Source organism: Monodon monoceros, unplaced genomic scaffold (assembly GCF_005190385.1).
Source record: "Monodon monoceros isolate NGI ecotype Baffin Bay Population unplaced genomic scaffold, NGI_Narwhal_1 Super_Scaffold_6, whole genome shotgun sequence".
Taxonomy (NCBI): domain Eukaryota; kingdom Metazoa; phylum Chordata; class Mammalia; order Artiodactyla; family Monodontidae; genus Monodon; species Monodon monoceros.
The window spans coordinates 85,966,367-85,990,234 of record NW_021703783.1 but is presented as its reverse complement, the minus strand read 5'-3'; the positions used below and the strand labels follow the sequence as shown (position 1 = coordinate 85,990,234).

At 46.3% G+C, this 23,868-nt stretch overlaps 1 protein-coding gene across 3 annotated transcripts in view; it reads right to left on the bottom strand.

The window, feature by feature from the left end:
• Nucleotides 1–23,868, bottom strand: part of BTBD11 (BTB domain containing 11) — a 304,226-nt gene that overhangs the window by 24,025 nt on the left and 256,333 nt on the right. For 2 of the 3 annotated variants that reach the window (XM_029206377.1, XM_029206379.1), the window contains 7 exons: nt 21,484–21,649; nt 19,292–19,381; nt 17,197–17,298; nt 15,127–15,220; nt 14,875–15,010; nt 13,986–14,206; nt 12,346–12,524 (listed from right to left, as the gene is read on the bottom strand). In XM_029206377.1, coding sequence (XP_029062210.1) covers nt 12,346–12,524; nt 13,986–14,206; nt 14,875–15,010; nt 15,127–15,220; nt 17,197–17,298; nt 19,292–19,381; nt 21,484–21,649 — 988 coding nt within the window. The remainder of the gene's footprint in view (nt 1–12,345; nt 12,525–13,985; nt 14,207–14,874; nt 15,011–15,126; nt 15,221–17,196; nt 17,299–19,291; nt 19,382–21,483; nt 21,650–23,868) is intronic. The other variant, XM_029206378.1, reaches the window with a different exon arrangement.

Sequence of the window (23,868 nt, the reverse complement as noted above, 5' to 3'; positions counted from 1 at the left end):
AGGCCCTGGATTTGCTTGCTCTGTTTGTCCACTATTTCTAGCAGGTTCATTGGTGGAAGTTTAATTTGTAATTAAATCCTTTCTTGCTCCAATCATTTCTTTACTATCCATTAGAAAACAAGTTTTGTAACTCACAGGATGGAAAATAAGTTTTTCACCCTAAACACACCTTTATTAATACTCCAAAATTCTGGCAGCAGGTAATTATCCCGAAAATCACAGCAGGAAGCCCTTTGGGTCCTGTTCTTGTGCTCTCCATGACCAAGATACAAATGCTCCTGATTCGGCTTTCTTCTGAATTTGATTCTGGTGCTGAGGCATTTCCAGATCCAGGAGTGCTCAGCTGAATCACTTCCTCCAAAAAAAAGTGTGTGTGGGGAGGGGAATAGTTCTGTGATGCAAAACTACAGCTGCCCCAGTTGCTCAGGGAGCCTGTTTCTGATCGCCCTTCGCCCTTCATGTTCTTTCCTCCTTTCCCGTTGGGGCCCGTGCTGTTCATTAATCTCCCTCCAACTGCAGGGGTGCAGGAAGGAAGCCCAGGAATCAGAGCATTTTTGGGGATGCTTTTTACTCGGTGAAGGGGGTTGAAACTAGGGGCTAAAATCAGAGGTAGATAGCTAGACATTTACAGTATATTAAGAAAAGTAGGTTACAACACAATTTGTACCATGTATTTTTGGAAGTAAAATGCTACATATATATTTGGATGTGTGTCTTCCCTTTTCTTTTTATCTATATTTTCTGTAATAAACAAGTGTTGCTTTGGTCATAAAAACAATAAATGTTATTTTTCGTTTTAAAAGACAGGTTTGGGACTACTAATGGTGTTAGCAGTTCTTATTCTTGAATCTGCTTCACTGTGTTCCTGAAAGAGAGGGATCACAGCTCAACCTATGGAAAGAAAACCCAACCCTTTGATCCTGCAAGGCACCATGTTACCTCAGAGGGGGTCCACAGAGGTGCCTAAGGAGATGCACTCATATTGGACAGAAAAAGGGATTCTGCTTTCAAAGATGATACCTTATGACCAGCAGCATCAGCATCACCTGGGAGCTTGTTAGAACTGCAGATCCGCAGGTCCCATCCCAGACTTCAGCCTCAGGTGGGCTGGGGGTGGGGCCCATCAGTCAATATTTTAACAAGTTTTCTGATGCTCCCTTTGTTTTGAGACCCACAAGTTTCATATGTTGAAATTCTGTCTTGGGTTTGACCTGGGCTGGGGACTGTCAATTTGTTTCCTTTGGTCTAAAGCCTTGCCACACAAACGTGCCCCATCGACCAGCAGCAGTAGTATTGCCTGGGAGCTTGCAAGAAATGCAGACTCTCCTCCTAGGCCCACTGAATCAGAATCCGCATTAACACGCTCTACAGGTGATTCCCATGCATACTCATGTTGGAGAAGCACGGGGGTGGTTGGCAGTACTGTGGCCCCTAGAGGACTGTGTGCCCTAATCCCTGGGACTGTGATATCATCAGATACCATGCCTGTGAATATGTTCTCTTTCAGAGCAAAAGAGACTTGGCAGGAGTAATTAAGGTCACTAAGTAGTTGACCTTAAAAGGGGGCGATTACTTTGGATTATCTGGGTGGGCTCACTGTAATGACATGAGCCTTTAAAATTAGAGGCAGAAGAGGAATTCAGAAGGGATGGGGGAGACGTGGAAGTCAGAGGGTCTGGAAGCCTGAGAAGGACTTGATGCACTGTTGCTTGAAGACGGCGGGGGCCACATGGTGAGCTTGAAAGGGAATGCAGGCCCCAACACTAGGAACAAAATGTGACCCCCAGGAAGGAAATGGGACCTCAGTCCTACAGCCACAAGGAACTGAATTCTACCCAAACCTGAATGAGCTTGCAAGTGGATTCTTCCCGGGTCTCTAGAAAGGAACTCAGCCCTGCTGATACCCCTGATTTTGGTCCTGTGAGACCCTAAGTAGAGAGCCCAGCCGAGACCTTGTGCCTGGACTTCTGACCAATGGAAACCATGAGATAGTAAATGGCTGTTGTCTTCAGCCTCTAAATTGTGGTCATTTGTTACCGCAGCAATAGAAACTAATACAGCTCATCTAGAGTTTGCCTATTTCATCTTCCTTCTGACTGCAGCGTGCCTGACACACTCTGGATGCACAGCGAATACCTGCAGATCACAAGAAAGATGAGACCTGTGACCTGCAAGATGCTCTGTGCAGACTGTGTGATGAATGGTGCCGGTCTCGCTACCTGCACCTGGGGTTGTCTTGGGAGGCTTGCTGGTGAGTCGGCCCATCTCATCAACTCGGGGGAAGGAATGCAGATCCATTTCCTGGATTTCGTGACCCGTAAGAGAAGCTTTACTCAGCACCTAAGAGGTGACCGGCACCGTGAAAGGAGCCATACTGGGGGCAAGCAGAAGCAGCAGAGCAAGATCCCGTCTCTCCAGGACCTCACAGCTCGGCCTCACTTCCTAACTTCACTATGTGTTGTATCACCTGAGAAAGTAAAGACAAGGGCTGTCTGTTCCACAGGGACAATCCTCAAGCACTTAAAAATTATCTGGGAGGCACGTAACTCCCCACTCCTAAGTGAGGGCTGCATATAGTGACTTGGTTCCAAAGAGCACAGTCTGGAAAGTGAGGGGGAGGCAACAGTAAGTTTGCTGTGGAGAAACTCGACAAACACAATCTCAGCCAGGTGGTCAAGGTCATCATCACCGGTGATGAGTCATATTGATAGCATGTACACCTGATGTGATGAGAAAGGCACCTTACCTCGGTGGGCATCCTTCCCAAACCCACAATCTCGGTCTAAATCGTGAGACAAATACTGCGTACTCCACTAGAGGGGCAGCCTGTAAAATATGTGACCAGTACTCCTCAGAAACGGTCATGGTCATCAAAAACAAGACAAATCTGAGAAACTGTCTCAGCCAAGAGGAGCTTAAGGAGGCATGACGACTAAAGGTAACCTGGTGTCCCGGAGCAGAAAAAGACACTAGATAAAAACCGAGGAAACAGGTATAAAGTATTTAGCTAACAATAACTTATCCATGTTGGTTCACTGATTATAACAAATGTACCACACTAATGCAGGATGTTAATAATGGGGGAAGCAGGTGAGGGGTTGTATGGGAACTCTCTGTGCTATCTTCTCCATTTTTCTGTAAATCTAAAGTCATTCCAAAAAATGAAGTCTATTATTACAAGAAAAGCTGCCCAATGAGGAAATAGGAAAATTATGATGAAAGCACTAGAAGTTCAGGAGAGAGAGGGAAAGAAGATGGGTCATCAACAGTTCCCTAGGCTTGACTCATTCATCCCCCAAAGGTTTCGCGAATGTAAACTTTCCCTCGTGCGCTAAGCTATGCTTTCATCCATTCATGAATTTTCTTCAGAATATTTAGTGAGCATCTGCTAAGTGCCAGGCACTGGCTAGACCCTGAGGGCTGGACACTGTGTGAAGGATGGTGTTGATGAGCCCGACGCCAGCACCAAAGATGCTGTCATTTCCGAGGCTTTCTGGCCGCTTCTCTTTCAGAGATGAGAACCCTAAGAGAAGCCTCCCCACTGTGTCCTTGAACTCATCTGTGTTTGTCGAGGTGTCTGCTCTGTGCCCTTTTCTGTGCACTTCCTCCAGACTGTGGGATTGTTGGGATAATTCACTCTGCTTCCCTGGCACGCTGTAATTCGTATAAGTTAACAACTCTCGTGGGGTTGGTCTACCCTAAGGATTTGGTTAGCTCTGGACCCAAACCTGAAGACAGTGGCTGGAATTAGCCAAGCTTGAGGCTCACTCTATTCTGGGGTTGGGCGTGGGTCGGGTGGCTGTGCTGGGACAGATGCTGACGCTCTCCTCTGAGCGACACATTTAAGCATGGTGCTTTTAGCTCAAAGGGCCACAAGGCTCAAGCCCCAGGGGCAGCAGGCCAGCCTCAGCATGTAGGCCCTGACCTGGGAGGCCTGGGCTGGGAGAGGTAGGTCTGGCCAGGCTCATGTACATGGCAGCCGGTTAGCAGTTGTTACTGGCATGCCGCTGGTGACCTGGAATTCAGGTTTCTCACGGAAAATGCTGGGTATGTGTGCTCATGGGGTGAACTTGGGTCCTCGGGACTCGGAACTGTGCGGCTACACAGAACTAGACAGGAATGAAGCCAAGTTCCTAACACCAGGGTTATCAGGAGACTCCCCTGAGATGGATTCCTGTGGATTTTGGGGCTGACATCCTTCCTCTCCTCCTCTAACCCCTCACTCCTCTCCTAAAAAGATACTGAAACACTTTCTCTTCTTCACAAAGGAGTGCTAGGATTGATCCCAAAGGTCCTTTTCAGGTGGCTTAGGCGGGGGTTCTACACAGTGGTAAAAACCTGGACAAGGGGGCCAGATGGGACTGGGTCCCAGTCCTGGTTCCTCACCCACTAGCTCTGTGACCTTAGGGAAGTGACTCAGCCTCTCTGGGTTTTGGTATTCTCTTCTAAAGTGGATTAAAACTACCTGCTTGGTGAGGTTGCTATGAGAGCTAAAAAGGATAACACATCCCAATATACCGCTGAACCAAAGGAAAGTGCTGAGATTTGACCATTTTTAACCCCCCAAACAGCAAGTTCCCATAATTCAGACGAATGCCTATTTTTCTAGACCCTAAAATGTCATAAAATTAATGGCAGCTTTTAGGAAGAGGAAAAAGAAACTCGCCACATTAAACACACACACCCATTTTTAAGATCCATTTAACTTGAGAAATGCTGGAAGGTGGAAAAAGCTGTGTCTCAGAATCAAGAAAATGCGGAATTACTGTTACTATCTGGGGACACTGGCAGGGAGTTCTCTGCCTCAGTCCACTGTCAACAGCGACTGACTCTTCCCTACAGAGGCCCCTCCCTTGCGGGATGCACTGACCTGTGAGCAGTGAGCTGCTCTGCGCTGCCACACCCCTAGGAAAGGTGGAGGTGGGAAGGGTCCCCACCTCCAGGGGATTCTGCGAGGTCAGCATGTAGCCCCGCTGGAGTTGTGTACAAGATGAAATTGAACACACAATGAACTCAAGTGCTTTTAAATAGTCATCCGTGTGTTTTGATATGTACCTTCTATTCATGTCAAGTGAGGAAGGTTTTCAATTTATGGTAGCAATACAATGTTTCCTTTCTAACTACATTTAATGGAAGGCAAATTGATTTAAAGAAAAGTATCAGTGGAAATACCCTTGAGGGATGAAAGGGAAATCAGACATTATCAGATGAAGGAAAACTCAAAGAATTTGTCACCAGGAGACCTACCCTAAAAGAATAGCTGAAGAAAGTTCTCTAAACAGAAAGGATAGAGGAAGGAATCTTGGGACATCAGGAAGAAAGAACAAAAATATGGATAAACATAATAGGTTTTCTTTCTTCTCTTGAGTTTCCTAATTATGTTTGATGGTTGATGCAAAAATTATAAGTGTCTGATGTGGTTCTAAATATGTAGATGAAATATTTAAAGACAATTATGTCATAAATGGGGGAGGTAAAGGGACATAAAGGGAAGTAATGTTTCTGTACTTTACTTGAACTGGTAAAATGAAGACACCAGTAGTCTATGATGTTATACACACATACACACACACACTATAATACTGCAAGCGACCACTAGAAAAACTATACAAAGGCATACAATCAAAAACACCACAGACATATAAAAATGGAATTTAAAAAGTGTTCAAGTAGGCATAAAAAGAAAAGAGAAAAAAGACAGAGAGACCAAACAGAAAACCCAAAATAAGATGGCAGGCTTAAGCCCTAAAGTAGCAATAACTGAGTAAAATATAAATGGTCTCAATGTACCAATTAAAAAACAGAGATTGGCAGAGTGGATGAAAAGCCCAACTATGTGCTTTTTACAAGAAAGTCACTTCAAATCTAATAAAACAGGCAAAGGTGACAGTAAAGGATGGACAAAATATATCACATGAACATTAATCAAAGGAAAGCAGGAGTGGCTACATAAATATTAGATAAAGTAGATGTCAGAGCAAAGAAAATTAGCAGAAGCAGAGAGGGGCATTATATAATGATAAAAGGGTTAATTCGCCAAGAAGATACTGCAGTGCTAAATGTGTATGCACCAAACAACAGATCTGCAAAATATGTGAATCAAAAACTGACAGAACCAAAAGAAGAAATAGACAAACCCACAATTACAGCTGGGTTCTTTCTCAACGGATAGAATAACTAGATAGAAAATCTGTAGGCTATGGAAGAACTCAACAATACCATCAACCAACAGGGTCTTATCGACAGTTATGGAAACACTCCACTCAACAGTGGCAGAAAACAGTCTTTTCTTTTTTTTGGCCACATTGCATGGCTTGTGGGATTTTAGTTCCCAGACCAGGGATCGAACCCAGGTTCCCGGCAGTGAAAGCACTGAGTCCTAACCACTGGACCACCAGGGAATTTCTGAAAACATTCTTTTTAAGTGCCCATGAAACCAAGATAGACCATATCCTGGGCCATAAAACCAACCTCAAAATTTTAAAAGGATTGAAATAATACAGACTGTGTTCTCTGACCACAATGGAATCAACCTAGAAATCAATAACAGAAAGATAACAGGAAAATCTCCGACTACTTGGAAACTAAACAACACATTTCTAAATAATTCATAAGTCAAAAAGGAAGTTCCAAGGGAAATAAAAAACACACTGAACTGAATGAAAATGAGAATAAAAGGTATCAAATTTTGTGGTACACAGCCAGAGTAGTGCTGAGAAAGATATGCATATATAAGAAAAGAGGAAAAGTCTCAAATTAATATTCTAAGCTTCTACCTAAAGAACCTGGAAAAAGAAAAACAAAATAAGAAAAGAAAAGAAAAACAAAATAAGCCCAAAGCAAGCAAATAATAAAGGTAAGAGCAGCAATCAATGAAACTTAAAAAAGAAGAGTAGTAGAGAGAGAAGACACAAATTAACAAAATCAAGAATGAAACAGGGGCTATCACTACAGACTCTGTAGACATCAGAAGGGTAATAAGGGAATGTGATGAGCAACTCTACACACATACATTTGACAACGTAGATGAAATGGACCAATTCCCTGAAAAACACAAAGTACCCCACCTCAATATTAAGTAGATAATTTGAATAGCTCTGTAACTATTAAAGAAATTGAATTTATAATTTAAAAAACTTCCCTTAAAGAAATCTCCAAGACCAGATTGAAAAGGAAGAAATGAAACCATCTCTACTTGCAGATTACATGATTATCTAAGTAGAAAAATCCCAATAAATCTGCAAAAAACTCCTAGAACTAATAAATGAGTTCAGCAAGGTCACAGGATATGAGATAAACATACAAAAATCAATTGTATTTCCATATGCTAGCAATGAACACATGGACAAAAAATTAAAAATATAACAGCATTTACAATTGTTAAAAAAAGAGAAATAGTTATGTGTAAGTCTAATAAAACATGTCCAGGGGCTTCCCTGGTGGCGCAGTGGTTGAGAGTCCGCCTGCCAATGCAGGGGATGCGGGTTCGTGCCCCGGTCCGGGAGGATCCCACATACCGCGGAGCGGCTGGGCCCGTGAGCCATGGCCGCTGGGCCTGCGGGTCCAGAGCCTGTGCTCCACAACGGGAGAGGCCACAACAGTGAGAGGCCCACGTACAGCAAAAAAAAAAGAAAAAAATATGTCCAGGACTTGTACCCTGAAAACTCACAATATTGATGAAAGAAATCAAAGAAGATCTAAAGACACCAAGAGACTAACATGTTCATGGATTGAAAGACTTAACATAGAAAAGATGTCAATTCTCCCTAAACTGATATAGAGGTTTAACACAATTCCTATCAGTCTCAGCAAGATTTCTGTTGTTGTTCATATAGCAAATTTGTTCCAAAATTTATATGGAAAGGCAAAGAACTAACATAGCTAAATTCATTTTGTGAAAGAAGAATAAAATGGAAGGAACAAATTTACCCAATTTCAAGATTTATTTTATAGCTATAGTAATTAAGACTGTGTGGTAATGGTGGAGGGACAGACACATAGATCAATGGAACAGAATGGAAAACCCAGAAACAGACCCACACAAATACGCCCAACTGACTTGACAAAGTTGCAATAGTAATTTGATGAAAGAGAGATAGTCTTTTCAACAAATGGTGCTGGAGCAATTGAACATCCACTGGCAAAACAAAAACAAAAACAAAACAACTTTGCTCTGAGTCCCGCATTTCATACAAAAATTAACTCAAAATGAAAATGAATCACAGACTTCAGCGTAAAACAGAAAACTATAAAAATTCTAGGAAAAAAATGCAGGAGGAAATCTTCATGATTTAGGGCTAGGCAAAGCATTCTAATGCTTGTCATCAAAAGCATAAGCTCCATAAAAGGAAAAACTTAAATTGGACTTCCTCGAAATGGAAGCTCTGTGAAAGACCCTGTTAAGAGGATAAGAAGACAAGCTGCAGAGTGGGAGAAAGTATTTGCAAACCATGTATCTGACAAAAGACTATTTTCTAGAATTTACAAAGAACTCTCAAAATTCAACAGTGAAAAACCAAACAATTTAATTAGAACACGGGCAAAAGACACAAAGAGACATTTCACAGAAGAGGATATACAGATGGCAAATAAACACATGAAAATATGTTCAACATCATTAGCCATTTAGGGAAATGCAAATTAAAACCGCAATGAGATACCACTTATACATCTACCAGAATGGCTAATATAAAAAACAGCGATAGCCTCAAACAGGGAGGATGTGGAGAAACTTCATTACCCACACTTTGCTGGTGGGAATATAAAATGGTGCAGCCACTCTCAAAACCAGTTTAGCAGCTTCTTTAAAAGCTAAACATGCAACTTCCATACAGTCCAGCAGTTGCACTCCTGAGCATTTATCCCAGAGAAATGAAGACTTATATTCATATCAAAAACCTGTGCAGGAATGTTTACACACCTTTATCTGTAATAGCTCAGAACTGGAAACAACTCAGATGTCCTTCAGTGGTGAGTGGTTAATAAACTGTGATCTGTCCATACCACAGAGTACTAGTCAGCAATAGAAAGAATCAAACTACCAACACGTGCAATGACCTGGAAGAATCTTCAGAGAATTACGCTGAGTGAGAAAATCCAATCCTAAAAAGTTACATACTGTATGATTCCATTTAAATCACATTCTTGAAATGACAAAATTAGAGAAATGGAGACCGGATTAGTGGTTACTGGGGCATAAGGAGGGAGTGAGGGCAGAAGAGATATGGGTGTGGCTGTAAAAGGGCAACATGAGGGATCCTTAGGGTGATGGGAGTTTTCTGCATGTTTACTGTATCATGTCAATATCTTGGTTGTGATATTTAACTGTCATTTTGCAAGATATTGCCAATGGGGGAAATGAAGTATCTCTCTGTATGTTTTCCTACAACTGCATGTGACTCTACAATTGTCTCAGAATAAAAAGTTTAATTTACAAAACTCAATTTTAAAACAGTGGGGAAAACCCCTAAAAACGTGTATAAACCACAAGGAAAAAAAAAAACCAAAACACATAGCTCATGTCTCACCCTGGACATGTGTTTTGTTTTTTTTCTCTCCATGTGAACTGAATAGAACAACGCTGGAGGCTTTAGCCTCCAGCAACCCCAAATGTCCACCATGTTCTGAGAAAGGCTCCGTGCCATTCGATTTCATCTCCTACACTTTCTCCTGTGTCCCACTTCTTCCTGCTGCCCCAGCACATCAAGCACGTTCCCACCTGGAGCCTGAGCTCCTGCAGTTCCCCCACTTGGAATGCTTTCCCTCCAGACCTCTGCGTGGCTGGAAGCTTTTCCTCACTTAGGTGGTTGTTCACATGCTACCAGAGACTACATCGTTGTCCAAGTTCATTTTTTTCATAGCATTTATCATGCTCTCACTCTCTTTTGCTGATGTATTTCCTTGCGTACTATGTGTCTGCCCCTCCCCTGGCCACAGTTAAGTTCCATAAAGAAGGTAAAGAAGGTCCTGTCACCCCTGTAGCCTAGGAGGCACTCATGACTACAGAATGAATAAATGCCCAGAGGAGTTATGTGTGGGAGAAACGGGCCAGGAGCTCTCTTTAAATAGATGTATTTTAAAAAATGACTGTATTGTTCTACTCCTGGGGAACTCTAGAGACACTGAACCCTTTTAAAGATAAAATTTATAACTGGGGGCAAAAAAGCACATCTGCAACTAGATTTCAAGTAACGTATGACCGAGCACGAGTCACGGATGCGGAGAAGGCATCGCCTCACTTTACAGGATGGCTGTATTTCTGTGAGTTGACCATAAAGTGGATTTATTTATAGGAATTCTATATTCTTACCCACTACTCTGATAGAACCAGGTATTTGTGCCCACAGAACAGCAGACATGATTTGAACAGGAATCCGTTAGTGGAGGGAGAAGGGACAATGCTAGCTAGTTGTGTGATGCATGGCTACTCCTTTCCTCCAATAGGACACTTTCTGAAGGCAGAGCTTTGCAGCACTTTCTCACCTCTCTGAACTTCTCTGCCACCGTCTCTCTCCAGACATCTTTTGACCCCAGGAACATCACCGTGTTTGGGGACTGCTTCCCTTGCCCCGACAGCCAAGGGAAATTGATCACCTCTTTGTCCCCTGTGGTCACTGTACATGGTGGTGTAATACCACATCTCACCAGTAGGGGTTACCATTGACCACCCCCCCCAATAAGGGCAAACTTGACTCAAGTCTTGAAAGCACCCTTTTCCCCAGACTTGCCCCGCCTCCTGACCACACGCTGCTCCTGCCCCATCCCTGGCTCCCCCCACCCTCCAAGATCAGTACAGCTGACAGGGAGCAGGCTCTAGTCCACATCTGCCAAAGGCCCCTGGCTTCTTCCAGGCCTCCAGCTGCTACTTTCAGAGGCTATTGGCTGCCCTTTCCGGGTGGTGGCTGAGTGGGATATAAGGGACCTGCTGGCGTGCTAGCAATGTTCCATTTCTCAGTCTGGGTGCTGACCACACAGGTAAGTTTACCTTGTGAAAATTCATTAGGATCTATAGTTACGATCTGGGCACTTTTCTGATGTATCTCATTCTTCAGAGTGAAGTTTACTTTAAAAAATCCATAGATTAGCTTTCCTCAATACATAGGGTGCCTTAGTAATTTCTGGAACTCCCACTACAGCCCGTAGAAGAGAAAAAAACAAAACCAAACCAAAAACCAATTAGAACACCAAGACCCTGGGAACAGACCTAGCAATGATTTTTCACTAAGGTGGTTTCTTAGGTAGTTTCAGGCCTTATTTATTTATTTTTCAAGTTGCGGGGTGAGGGGCAGGGAGAGTTTGGTTTTGAAATACTTCCAGCAGGTTTTGCTCTTTGTGGAATCACTGAGGCTCATTACCCGAGGGCCGGCACACCTCCTCCCATTTTGGGTCTCAGTGGGGCCTGACATCAAGCACAAATCCAGCCCCCAGAGGCTGAGACTCTGGTGCTAATGAGAATACCTAATGGGACCCGCTCTGGACCCCAGGCCAGGTGCTCCAAGGCTCAGGGAGCAGCTGGGTGTGTTGCTGCTGCTGCTTTGCTGTGGGGCCATCCCTGCCACCTGGAGAAGGCTGCTCCCCCTCTCCACTCGTGACAGCTTGTTGGCCAAGCCTGGCAGGGGAACCCACGCTGCCCTTTTGGTTCAGAGGCCTGCCTACTTCCCTGACACTTCACAGGCTCCAACTATCTTAGGACCCCCGGGTCCTGCAAAGCCTGTTGTGAAGGGGTTGCGGCATTTCCCTGTTGCTGGGAACATAGTGCCAGCAGGGATTCAGAGGCCCTTGAAGAAGGCGTGAGCCTCAAGCGCTAGGCTCATGCGATCCTCAGACCTGAAAAGCCTTCTCAGGGCCTGGCTTTCCAGGGACCTTGGCAGGGTCTGCATCCTGTCGACCTAGAGAGCTCTTCCTGCTGGATTCCTAATGTCCATCCAGGCCTGCCCTGGTCTCAGCGCCTCAGTGATGCCTTCCCTGAGCATCTCACACCCCTCAGAGCCTGTGCCACCCAATTTAACATTGTTTCACAAACCACCTCAGATGTCCTTGGGGCCCATGGGTGGGCCTTAGCTCCCCAGCTTTCATGCAAATTCCCCAGGCTGGAAGGTATCTTTTACTTTGTCCCACGTGCCCAAGTGCCTTGGGACATAACAGGTGTTCAGTAAAGCGGCTGCCCCATGAAAGGCTCTACAAATAGCTGTAACCAGCTGGGGTACATTTGTGCCAGCGCTGTGACTGCAGGCAGCACCCCCCCCCCCCCACCGCGTGGGACAGGGTCAGGCTCAGGGAGCACGGAGATCAGAGCCCCCAGCCTTTCTCTCTGCCCACAAGCACAACGGCATTAAGCCCTCGTACCTTGCTGGCTTTCAAGATCTCGAACATGAGGGGCAGGCCCTGGGTGACGAGCTCCTCCGTGTACTCTTCCTCCTGAATGGTCTTAAACTCCTTCAACAGGCACTGAATGAGAGGCCGGCGGTGCTGCTGGAAGGCGATCCGCAAAGACTCCAGCCAGGTGTGCAGGGTCCACGGGACACCTGGAAAGGGGGCAGGTGGGGTGGGGGAGGGGAGGGGAGGGCAGAAAACAACCAGAGGAGAAGGCGTGTTTTTATCTGGAAGCTGGCCTTTCCGGGGGACATTACCACATCATGAGACCAAGAGCCTGCCTTTCAATGAATAGAGCCAGTGTTGCTTTTTTTTCCCCCCAAAGACCCGCAGAAGTTGAAATTAAAGGTCGTAATTCGATTCCCTTCACTATGGGTGTTTAGTTCTGCACGCTACTCATGTTATTAGGGGCTGCATTTTACAGGGTATAATCCTGTGTAGAATATTGGCATTATAACGCACACTCTTTATGCAGATTCCATCCTTCTGAGTTCTGACTTCCTTCGTCTCCATCCCCTCTACATCCGTGCCCAGAGCTTAGAGGTGGTGAAACCTCACCATCCCTGCTCTGGTCAGGGCAGGTATTTCCATCTGAATGTGAAGACACAGGAGGAATCTGCTGCCGCTCCCATGTGCAAAACAACATTTCCGTCTGCAGGCACTTCATCGGGTCTTTCTCCCTTGATAGAAGCCTCTCCAGCAGCTGACGGCTGTGATTTGCTTCTCCCCCCTCACTGTGAGACTGAGGCACTCGCTACTGTTTATAACAAGCACACGATTCAGGGGTCTCGAGCTTCAGAATCAAGCGTCACAGGCTCCCAGGGCGATGGCATAAACGTCCGCCACACTAAACGGCCACCCTCCAAGAGAGACCAGTTTCCAGAACAGCACCGGGGGCCCCTCCTTGGGGCCTCAGCCTACCCTGAGCTGCCGCAGCCTGTGTTTACAGCCCATGCTCCATCCTGCTGTTTCTGGGCCGGGGCTAGTGCCATTAGAGGGGTGAAGGCCAGGCCAGCCTGTTCCCCAGACGCACGGAGGAGATGGCTCCGGCATGGCTCACTCAAGGGAGAGCCACCCCTAACTTTTCCCGAGGGCGGCTTTGCCCCTGCAGTGGGTGCAGCCTTGCTAGGGAAGAGATGCCCTCATCCTAGCTGGTGCCGGCGGCCGCTTCATGGATTTGGGGGCTCTCAGGCAGCGATTCCCCAACCACTGGGAACCACCTGGGATGATTGTTAAATATAAAGATTTCCAGCCTTTATCCATCCAGACCCTTGAAAGCAGAGCCTCTGGGTGTAGGGCCTGGCAATCTGTATTCAGACAAGCTCCCCAGGTGATTCAAATTTCTAACTCAGGGTCCAGAGTTTGGGAATCGTGGAAGGGTGACCTGAGGATGGGACTTTGGGGCTGGCAGGATGCTGCTGTCTATGGGGATGGTGTGGGAACTTAGCCTGGAAGTGCTCCAACCAGCAAATGAGAAGTTCCCTGGGCTGCGTGGGGTGTGTGTGCATGCGTGCGTGCACGTGTGTGTGTGTGTGTGTGTGTGTGTGTGTGTGCGTGTGACCTGGAGCTGGGCAAAGGCTCTGTGCCCAGCCTTGGGGGGTCCCCAGACTGACCTATGCTCCTGATATCAATTGTGACATCCACGTAGCCATGCTCAGCGCTGTGATACATGGCCTCCCTCAGGGCTCTGAGTTTGGCCTTGCTGTTGCGGCTGGCACACAGGGGGGGCGGGGCTGTCTCCGCCAGGTCTGTCCCCTCGGCCAGAATCTCCTCCAGGGACAGGATATCACTCTTCTCCTTCTCTGGCTGAGCGAGCAGTTTGCGGAACACATTCCTGTCAATCATAAACCCAGAGATGAAGACACTCAGAGATGGAAGGGCTGTGCCAGGGCAGGGACTAGGTAGGGGAAGTGGGGAGACCTCTCACTTGGGACAAGGGAAGGACGGGACCAATTCCGGGGTGGCGGTTTCAGAGGCCTGACCACAGGTGCTACGTTTGGTGGATGGAAGAGATGGTGGGGCAGGTCTGGCTGTGTTTCCTTGAGGACAACTTGGAGCTAAGTGCTTTCCCCAAATATCTAGAAGGTTCTAGAACCGTCTGCCTGCAGTTTCCACCCCCCCAATAGTGAATTTGCTTCACTTGGGGTTACGTGTAGTAAAATCTGATGGGGTAAATCCTGAAGGAAATGTAGACAGGAAGTAACCAAACATGAGAGGTTTTACAATTCTTTAAAATGGATTCTTCTCACTTCACAACAGGTGATAGGATGAGTGCTGACCAACCCTGGCAAAGAGTGACGTCTCTGTGATAGGAAAGCCGGTTGGGAAAGGACCAGACAAGCCAGTCTGAGTGGACGTGTGCTGCATGAAGCTGGCTGCCCAGGCCTGGTCTGCCTCTGGGTCCCACATCCAGAGATACAGTGGGTCTGGGGTAGGCTTGGGAATCTACATTTTTAACAAGCACCACTTGGGACCTCGTGGCTTTGGGCCATCCTAGCCTACCTGTGTCCGTGGGCTGCGGCCTGGCTGAAAGAGTTCATATCACCCTGGGGGGTGGTAGAAATTCCATTCCTGTACATGGTTCCTATCAGGGGGTCCGCACCACGCTCCAACAGCAAACTAACCAGCTCAAAATTTCCTGCAAGCCCAGAGAAGGGGGTTTTATAAGAGAATCAAGCAAACACACAGTCACAGACACATCAAGGGCCAGCGCGCTGGAGCCCCTTGACCGGCGTGAGCATCAGCAACTCTTACCTACGGCGGCTGCGAGCTGGAGGGGCGTTTCTGAATAGTTCTCCTCGCCATGCTCCACAGAGCCCTCCACCTTGGCCCCAGCGTCCAGGAGGAGCTGCGGAGGAAGAGTGGCCATTGAGATGTTTAAAGGACATGCATGTGAGGAGACGTCAGGAAAAGGTGGTGGAAATCAGTATGACGTCAGTGTTCCTGCCCTCCCTCTGGGTCTGTGAGCATGTGCACGGGGGAGGGCAACTGCACCTCAGAGGAAAAACCGAGAGCCTCTCGTATCTTCTAGAGCCTCAGATCACTCAAATTGTGGTCCACGGACAGTAGCATCGGCATCCCCTGGGAGCTTGTTTGAAATGCTGGCTCTGAGGCTCCACCCCAGACAGAATGGTGGGAATCTGCACTTCAGCAAGTTCTCCAAGTGATTTATATGCACATTAGAAGTTTCTAGAAGCACTGAGCTAGAAGCTCGTGGCACCAGAGTGCTGGAGGACTTCCTTTCGGGGTCGGTGACACAAAGCCTCGGAGAGTATTAGTGGGGTCTCTTAGAGCCATAGCAACTCAAGAGTTCTGAAGAACTCTTCGGGGACCACCAGGGCCAGCCAGGACAAGAATCGCTTCTAGAACATCCTGGAGGGCTCTGAGGACAGCTCAGCAGATGCTGAGTTTTCTGGCCAGCAAGATCAGTGAGTGAAGTGGCAGAGTGAGCTTCCAAGAGCGCTGTTGAATATGATTCCATTCTGTGCATCTCTGAGAGATCCGGGCTTCCTAAAAACAGAGATGCTGTCCATGCTGGATCTCACAGTGAACGTGCTGTCAGCACTGCTGATGTAAAATGAGGGGGAAACATCTGTCTTACCTGTTCAGGGCTACCTGAGGGCACAGCCAGGAAGGCGCTGCCTACCTGGCATTCCATGATGTGTGCACCTGCTGCAGAGAGGTGACCTGACTTCTGTTTGGCTTTGCTTGGCTACCCACTGCTCCTATTCCTGATTTAAAGGCTGGGGATACCACCGCATGTTAAGGCATGGCATCGGTGTCCACTAGGCCACCCTCTGACCCCTCCTTTCTTAGATCCCTCCACTAGGAGTGGGCTGGTCATGACATTCTACAGGCAGAAGCCAGCTCTCGGTGTGACATGTCACACACTCAACCTCCTGAAACATGACTTCGGATCTGTCTTAAGGATTCCCACGACCTAGGAAACAACGAAGGATTCCTGTGGCACTCCAACATTGCCTAGGGTTCCCTAGCACACTATTTTCTGCTCTGCATAATTCTAAGAGGCTTGGACCACGTAAAAGGAGGTGAGTTCCCGATGTACCCAAAGCTCAGCATTTATTAGGGGGTCAGATGTGGTCAGGGACCTGGATGCTGATCTCTTTTTTCCAATGAAGTAAAGTTTTAAGATCTAGAATAAACCGAGCTTAAGATCTAGAATATACTAGATGGCTATTCATTGAACACCAACTCTACAACAGCCAGAGAAGGTGCAAGCAAAACACACTTACGTGCCCAAAGGACCTCAGATGAGGACATACTCGGGGAGCTGTTTCAGAAGACACATGTGAAGACCCTACTCTAGACCTCTTGGATGGGATTCTCCATAAGTAGGATCCAAGCAAGCATCTTTTGGAACCACTCCCTTGGAGACTTGGATGTTTCTTTCCAGTGGTTGGAAACCACTAGACTCTGTGCAAACACTGGGGTCACACCTAAGGGAAGGTTCTAAGGTCTCACACCAGCCAGGTCTTATGTTCATGTTACAACAAGGAAAAATGAACAAATCCACAAAATCACAGCTCAGGCCCCACCCCCGAGCAACTGGGAACAACTTGACAAGTTTGCCACTCTGCGTGTGAGGCTGCATGTGGGTATGTGTTAAGTTCATATTGGTTAGAGCCAGGCCATATAGAGCATTACATATAATATTTTCATTCATATGATATGAATGTGCTATATTTAACTGCAATTAACCAATATGAATCTCTTAGGGAATAGGCATGCTGGGAGAGGTACAAATTTGCATAATGAAAGAGGTAAAATTAAAGGTCAGATGTGGATAGGGAAATATGTTAATACCTGAACTACAGGAATATGTCCATGCAACACAGCAAAAGTCAGAGCCGTCCAATGGCGGGTCTCAGGGTGGACGGATGGATATTTATGAGGAGTACTGACAACCTATAAACAAATTGAAGTTATTTTCAAAATGTGACCTTCACAATACTTAGACCAGCAAATCTGACCTATCTGTGGCTGGGCATGTGGGCTAGATATGTACAAAAGGTTGTCCTAGAAGGCGCCTCGGGAAACACTGGAGATGTGGGGTAGTGACTTTATATCCTCCGTCACAATAAGGACTCCTTTTCTTCTCATCTGAAAAGAGCTGAATGGATGATTTCTGACCACCTCTAAGGAGCCTTGGAGAAGCTGTAATGGTGGCTACAATGAGCCTGTTCCCCTGCCTGTTTCCTCTTCCTGCTTAAGGGAGGGTGATGCTTCTGAGAGCTACGGGATGTCAGGTAGTGTGAGGCCACTACCATCACATCCGCATCTTTAGGGGAAATTCTTGGCAGTGGCAAACCCCATGCAAGGGGAGGTCTGCTTCGAGCTTTCAAGCCAAGCAATACCACCAGCCTTCTGATGGAGGACATCACCATCTGGTCACAGCTCACCCCACACTGTCCTCACTTCATTCTTCTGCTGGCTTCCTGGTTGACAAGGACCCTCATGCTACGGGAAACCTAGGCACAAACCTTCCCTGGGCACACCACGAATGAGCAATCTGATACTGGCCTTCCCATATTGGGACCTCAAAACACCCCAGGCCAAGAGAGAGGCTGCAGGACAGCTAAAGGTTGGGGTCCTGCAGGATTGCCACCTACGCATGGCTTTTCTTCCAAACATTCCTGGGGCCATATAGCCGCGATGCCTGCTGCTTTCATAGCAGTTGATTTCACTAATCACCGGCGGGGGGAGGACCTTGAGCTGGGAGCTGTGGGATGGGCTAGAGGACCAGAGAACCCCACCAGGACCCAAAGTTGACGAGCCCTTGCAGGGATGTGCACAGTGCTTGGGGGATTCATAGCAGGAAAAAAAATCCCCAATACCTGAAATTTATAAGATCCAAAATGGTTCTGGATCCAAAACCATGTCTATTGCCTGCTTTCCTCAGATGAATATAAAGCATGCTAATTTTTTTTTTTTTTTTTTTTTAACAGTACTAAGACTACAAGAGCATCTAATTTTGAACTAAAAAAAGTTTCCTGGGGTGGCTGAGTTAGGAGTGCAGCATGTCAATCGATCTTCTCAGCCTCTGAGACTGCCAATATTAGGCTGCCGGAAGAGAGTGGGTCTTCTTTTTTTTTTTGTGAGAGTGGGTCTTAAGTCAGCATAGAACATGGTCAAAAAGTGTAATTTTACCTATTATAAGCCTTGGCGGGGGCAGGAACCAATAATAACTGAGTCCTAAATTGATGCTACTCTGTATTTATTTCTTCCAACAACTCTCTGAGATGGGTGCGATTATTCTCCCATTTTGCAAAGGGGAACACCGAGGCTCAGGAAGGTTAAACTATTTGCCCAAGCAGAAAAGCAAGTTACTAAGATGCAGCAGTTTCAGAATTTGAACCCATGTGTCAAATTCTAAAGCCTGCGGGGGGTGTGCTTTCCACTATACCACACTGCCTCATGGAAGCTTTGCAATTAGCTTTAAGACCTGTGGTTTAAACCGGCCAACTGGGTGAGCCAATCGGGATTCGGTGGGGGAGGGTGGAAGATCTGGGGGAGCTACACCTTAGCTCAGGGTACGTGGACCAACTTTGTATTTGGCAGAGGAAAGGGCTGATGGCTCAGGAGAGCTCTCTCTTCCCGACCCCAGAAGGAATGGATCAGCAAGAAGAATCAGAGATTGGGTACAGCTGAACTGAGGGAAAAGCTAGGGCTCCTTGTGGCCTCGTTGGTTGTTTTTAAATGAAAAATGTTTTGGGGCAGCTCCTTGGAGTTTGGTTGGGCTGGGGCCTCAGGATGGAGGAAATCCAACAGCTGGTCTGACCTATTTGCTGGACTGAGCACCCTCAGCGGTGGCTCTTTGGGAGATAAAGCCCCCCCCTCTTTGCTCGCCTTCCCCAGGGACTGCCAGGCCCAGGGGCCCTGCAGCCCTCTGCACCCTCACCTCCACATTCAGGTCAGCTCCGGCATCCAGCAGCATCTGAACCATTGCCTCGTCCCCGCGGACGCAGGCGTACATCAGGGGGGTCATGCCCTGCAGTGAGTTAAAAACCAGAGAATGGAGGTTTACCAGGTGGCTGTGTCACTTGACAAAACAAACGGAAAACCTTACTTGTGTGAAGAAGGCTATAACTGTACTCAAAATCCAGTATTTTAAAGTAAATGTACAGCCCTATAAGGTCATAATCCTCCATATTTTGAAAACCAAAAGGGAAGCAAGAAGGGAAACATACATTGCCTTTTTTTTGCATTTATCTTGGCTTAAGGCGGAGGATTTTTTGTTTGTCTTAGGGTGCAACAGATCTAAGAGTGTTTGCTAAAACAAGTGGCTGGTTTCAACTGAAAGCTCTTAGGAACTTTCTGGATTCTGCAATATCAGCCCTAAGCTATCTAATTGGTAAATACTGTTTCCTTGACATTTTCTCTTTCACAATATAAGTGTCATCTTTGCTCTATGTGAGCTGCTGGTCAGTGTCAAGGGAAGTTGGTGCCTCTGAGTATGACCCCAACACGACGTCGGCTTTGACATTATCATTTACAAGCAAAAGGCAAGGGAATGAGGAATGACTTTCAGGAATTCCATATCTGCCCACGATTCCTGCTTATTACAAAGTACCACAACCAACAGAAGTAAGGGATAGATTTTTCAATAAACAGTGTTGTGAAGGTGGCTATTTGGGAAAATGTTCAGGTTAGAGCCTTATCTCACACTATACACCAAAATCATTTCCAGTTTGATTAGAGATATAGAGAAAAAAATTAAAACCATAAAAGACATCTAACTGGATCCGTTTCTAGGCATAAAAGTAATGGAAGAAATCACAAAAGAAAATCATTATAGTGTTGAGGACATGCAATTGAAAACATAAACAAAATTAAGAGGTAAACAATAAATTGAGACATATTTGTCATATTGTAACAGAGGGTTATATGTCTAATATGTAAAGAGCTCTTTGAAATAAAGAAGAAAAACACTTAAGCTCTAATGAAAAACAGGCAAAAGACTAATTAAATTAAGTAAAAGATTAACAGGGTACACATAAATAGTTGGAGAGTGTGTACAAGGAAACAGTCTCTGGGAAACTAACTTGAGATCAAAAACTTTAAGATAAGTTGATGCATTTGAGTGACTATTTCCACTTAAAAAAAAGTTCCCTAATGAAATAATCAGAGATTTGAACAAAGGTTTGTGTAAGTATATGTAGCTCAGCATTACTGATATAAGTAATTAGAAACAATCTAAGTATTCAACAACTGAGGTATGGTTCACTGAACAAATAATATGACCATTTTATGTAGCCATTAAGAGTCAGTTAAAAAAAGAATATTTAATGATACTGCAAAGTATCTTTAATACAAAATACGAAAACCAGAAAGATAATAAATCCTTGTTCTTAAAAAATAATGTGTGTGTGTGTGTGTGTGTGTGTGTATGAGTGTGTGTGTGTATTACGGCTCCTTTGTGTTGCTCAAGAAAATTATTAGCTGTTATCCCTTCCCTGGAACTTGCTGCATGAGCTGCCCACGTGAGAAGCAATTCCATTTGTCCTTTGTGACTTTCCATCTGGGGCTCACATTGAAAGCTGCTGTTTGTTTTCTCCATCCGTGACATCTTCACCCACCCAGGGTGTCTCCCTGATAGATACACAAGCCTTTCACTGTACCTGTTTCAGTGGTTTGGGGGATGGCTGCCTGTCTCTGAGGTGTCTCCTAGGGTCCCTCAGAATGACTTTTGTGTATCTTAAACACACCCTGAAAGTTTGGTGAAAATCTGCTTGGATTTGTTCTGTGGTGCAGAGAACTAATTTTAACCATGCTGGAAAAAGGGCTTGAAGGACACAAGCTAAATATAAATGATGGTGGATGATGATGGTATGATTTCCTTTCTGGAATAGGTCTGTTTTTCTCTATTTTCCATTTCAGCTGCAAGGATCACGTGCAACTTCTGTACAGATGAACAAGGATATTTTTATAAGATATTTTAAAAACTTAAAAAAAAAAAACACCACCACCACAATCACCCTACGTCACCAGAAGGGGGAGCCTCTGTCCAGTGCCTGCTGTTTCCATCCTGCCCTGGGGCAAGGCACATGGTGGAGGTGGGGTGCCTGTTCAGACACTCCGAGGACCCTGTACCTGTTCGCTCATGGTGTTGATCCCATCGGGCCCCAGGAGAGACACTGCCTGCTTCACCAGGTCCGTCCGCCCACAGTTCAGCATCCGGAAACCCAGGTCCTGCTTAAACTTGGCTTCGATGGCCACTGCGTCCAGCTTCCGAGAAGCGCAAAAGCAGTCGTCGGCCCTAAGGAAGGGAGAGATGGTCAGGTGTGTGCAGCATCTTCGCCAGGACCGGCTCTCGAGTTAGGAAGCACCAAGGAGACTTTCCATTTGCTTTTCATGTCAATTGCTTGTTTCTGGGCTCCAGTTAGAATATGGTTATCTCTTGATCCTTGTCCTTTATAACTGCTGCTTATCTGTCTTCTCTCTCCTCTGCTCCCACAGCATATTGAGCTAACAATAATAATGGCTAATATTTACTGACTGTTCACTATGGTTAAACTCTTTACATGAGTTAATTCGTTTACTCCCCACATAACCCTAAGAGGTAAGTACTATCATTACCCTCTCCTTTAACCATGGGAAACAGACACAGATAAGGGACTTGCCCAAGGCCACAGCAAAAAGCAGTGAGCTGGGATGTAAGCCCAAGGCAGTCTGTGGAGAGCTGACCTGGGTATATACTGTGTCCCCCTGTCCCCCCATCACAGCATATACTATTTGCCTCTTTCCTTGTCTGACTTCCCCTCCAGGCTGGGGACTTCTGAGAGCAGGGACCTTGTCCAGCAAGTCTCTGCATCACAGTCCAGACAGCACCCAGCACGTGGAGGTGTTAAAAACGTTAGCCGAGTGAACACAGAATGGCTGGAATCTCTACTTTCAAAGTGGAAGCAGGGCGGAGACCTGGCAAGATGAAATAAGAGTACTAGTGGTGAGATGCTTTGGAAACTAACCGAGCCAGCTGGGCGAAGTGAGCCAGGTTAGGGAAGGGTGGGGAGGAGAATCAAGGAATTCAAGAAGGGGATGCAAACTACGCTTGCAAAGGATGTTGCTTCCTTCTTATGGTGAATTGTCAAATCAAATCACCAAGCATTTACTGAGCACCTGTTTGCAAGAGGCGCACAATGCCTGGAAGGGGAGAGGGCACAGGCCCTGGCAACCATAATGCCATGTGGCAATTGCAGTGATTGAGGTGTTCAGAGACACACACCAAACAGAGCCTTCCTGGGGAAGGTGACCCCTGAGCTTTGTCTTTTTTTAAATATATATCTTTATTGGAGTATAATTGCTTTACAATGTTGTGTTAGTTTCTGCCATACAACAAAGTGAATCAGCTACATGTATACATATATCCCCATATCCCCTCCCTCTTGAGCCTCCCTCCCACTCTCCCTATCCAACCCCTCTAGGTCATCACAAAGCATCGAGCTGATCTCCCCGTGCTATGCGGCTGCTTCCCACTAGCTGTCTATTTTACATTTGGTAGCGTACATATGTCCATGCTACTCTCTCACTTCATCCCAGCTTCCCCTTCCCCCACCTGTGTCCTCAAGTCCGTTCTCTACGTCTCCGTCTTTATTCCTGCCTCGCCACCAGGTTCATCAGTACCGTTTTTTTTAGATTCCATACATGTGCATTAGCATACGGTATTTGTTTTTCTCTTTCTGACTTACTTCACTCTGTATGACAGATTGAACTGTGTCTTAAATAAGGAGAGAGAGGGACAGAGGGTAGGAGAACTTGGAGCAGGGCTTGCATGAGCAAAGGTATGGACACGAGACATGGCGGGCTCTGAGAGCTAACTATGGAGGTTTTAGTGTCTCTGGGGCATAAACTTCCAGGCAGAGGGCCAGAAGCTGAGGGTGGGGAACTTTACTTAAACCTAAGACTTTATCCGTAAGAGCCACTGAAGGTTTCTAAGCAGGCAGGGGAGTGATACGGTTGGATGGCCAACTCTGGGAGACCGTGGAGGATGGATTTGAGGGGAGCTGACCCTAGAGGTGGGGAGATGTTAGTGCTAAAAGAAACAGCCAAACAGAAAGAAGTCACTGCCCAAGTGTGAAGTGACAAGGGGCTGAGTGAAGGCAGTGGGTGCTGGGACGGAGCAGAGGACAAGGATTCCGTCTTTTCTACGAGCAGGTGCCCATTTCTCAGGTGATGGCCCTTGTCCTCAGGCTGGTGAGCTACACGCCCTGCATCATCAGGAGTCTGTGCTGTCCCGGACCCCTTCATATTCCTGCTCTTTGCTAATGCTGGGCATGGATACCCAGGAAAGGAGCCAGGGCTCCAGAATTCCTGGTTCCACTCCTGCCTCTAAATAACCCACTTTCTGGTGTGAGGAAGGGTTAAGTTTGCCAGGGAACTAGCTTCTTGTTAATCCTTGAAGGAAATGAGACGGACTGTTGTTCTGAAAGTTTATGGCACTAAGGCTCCTCAGTACGGCTAGGATCTGGGGCAGAGGAC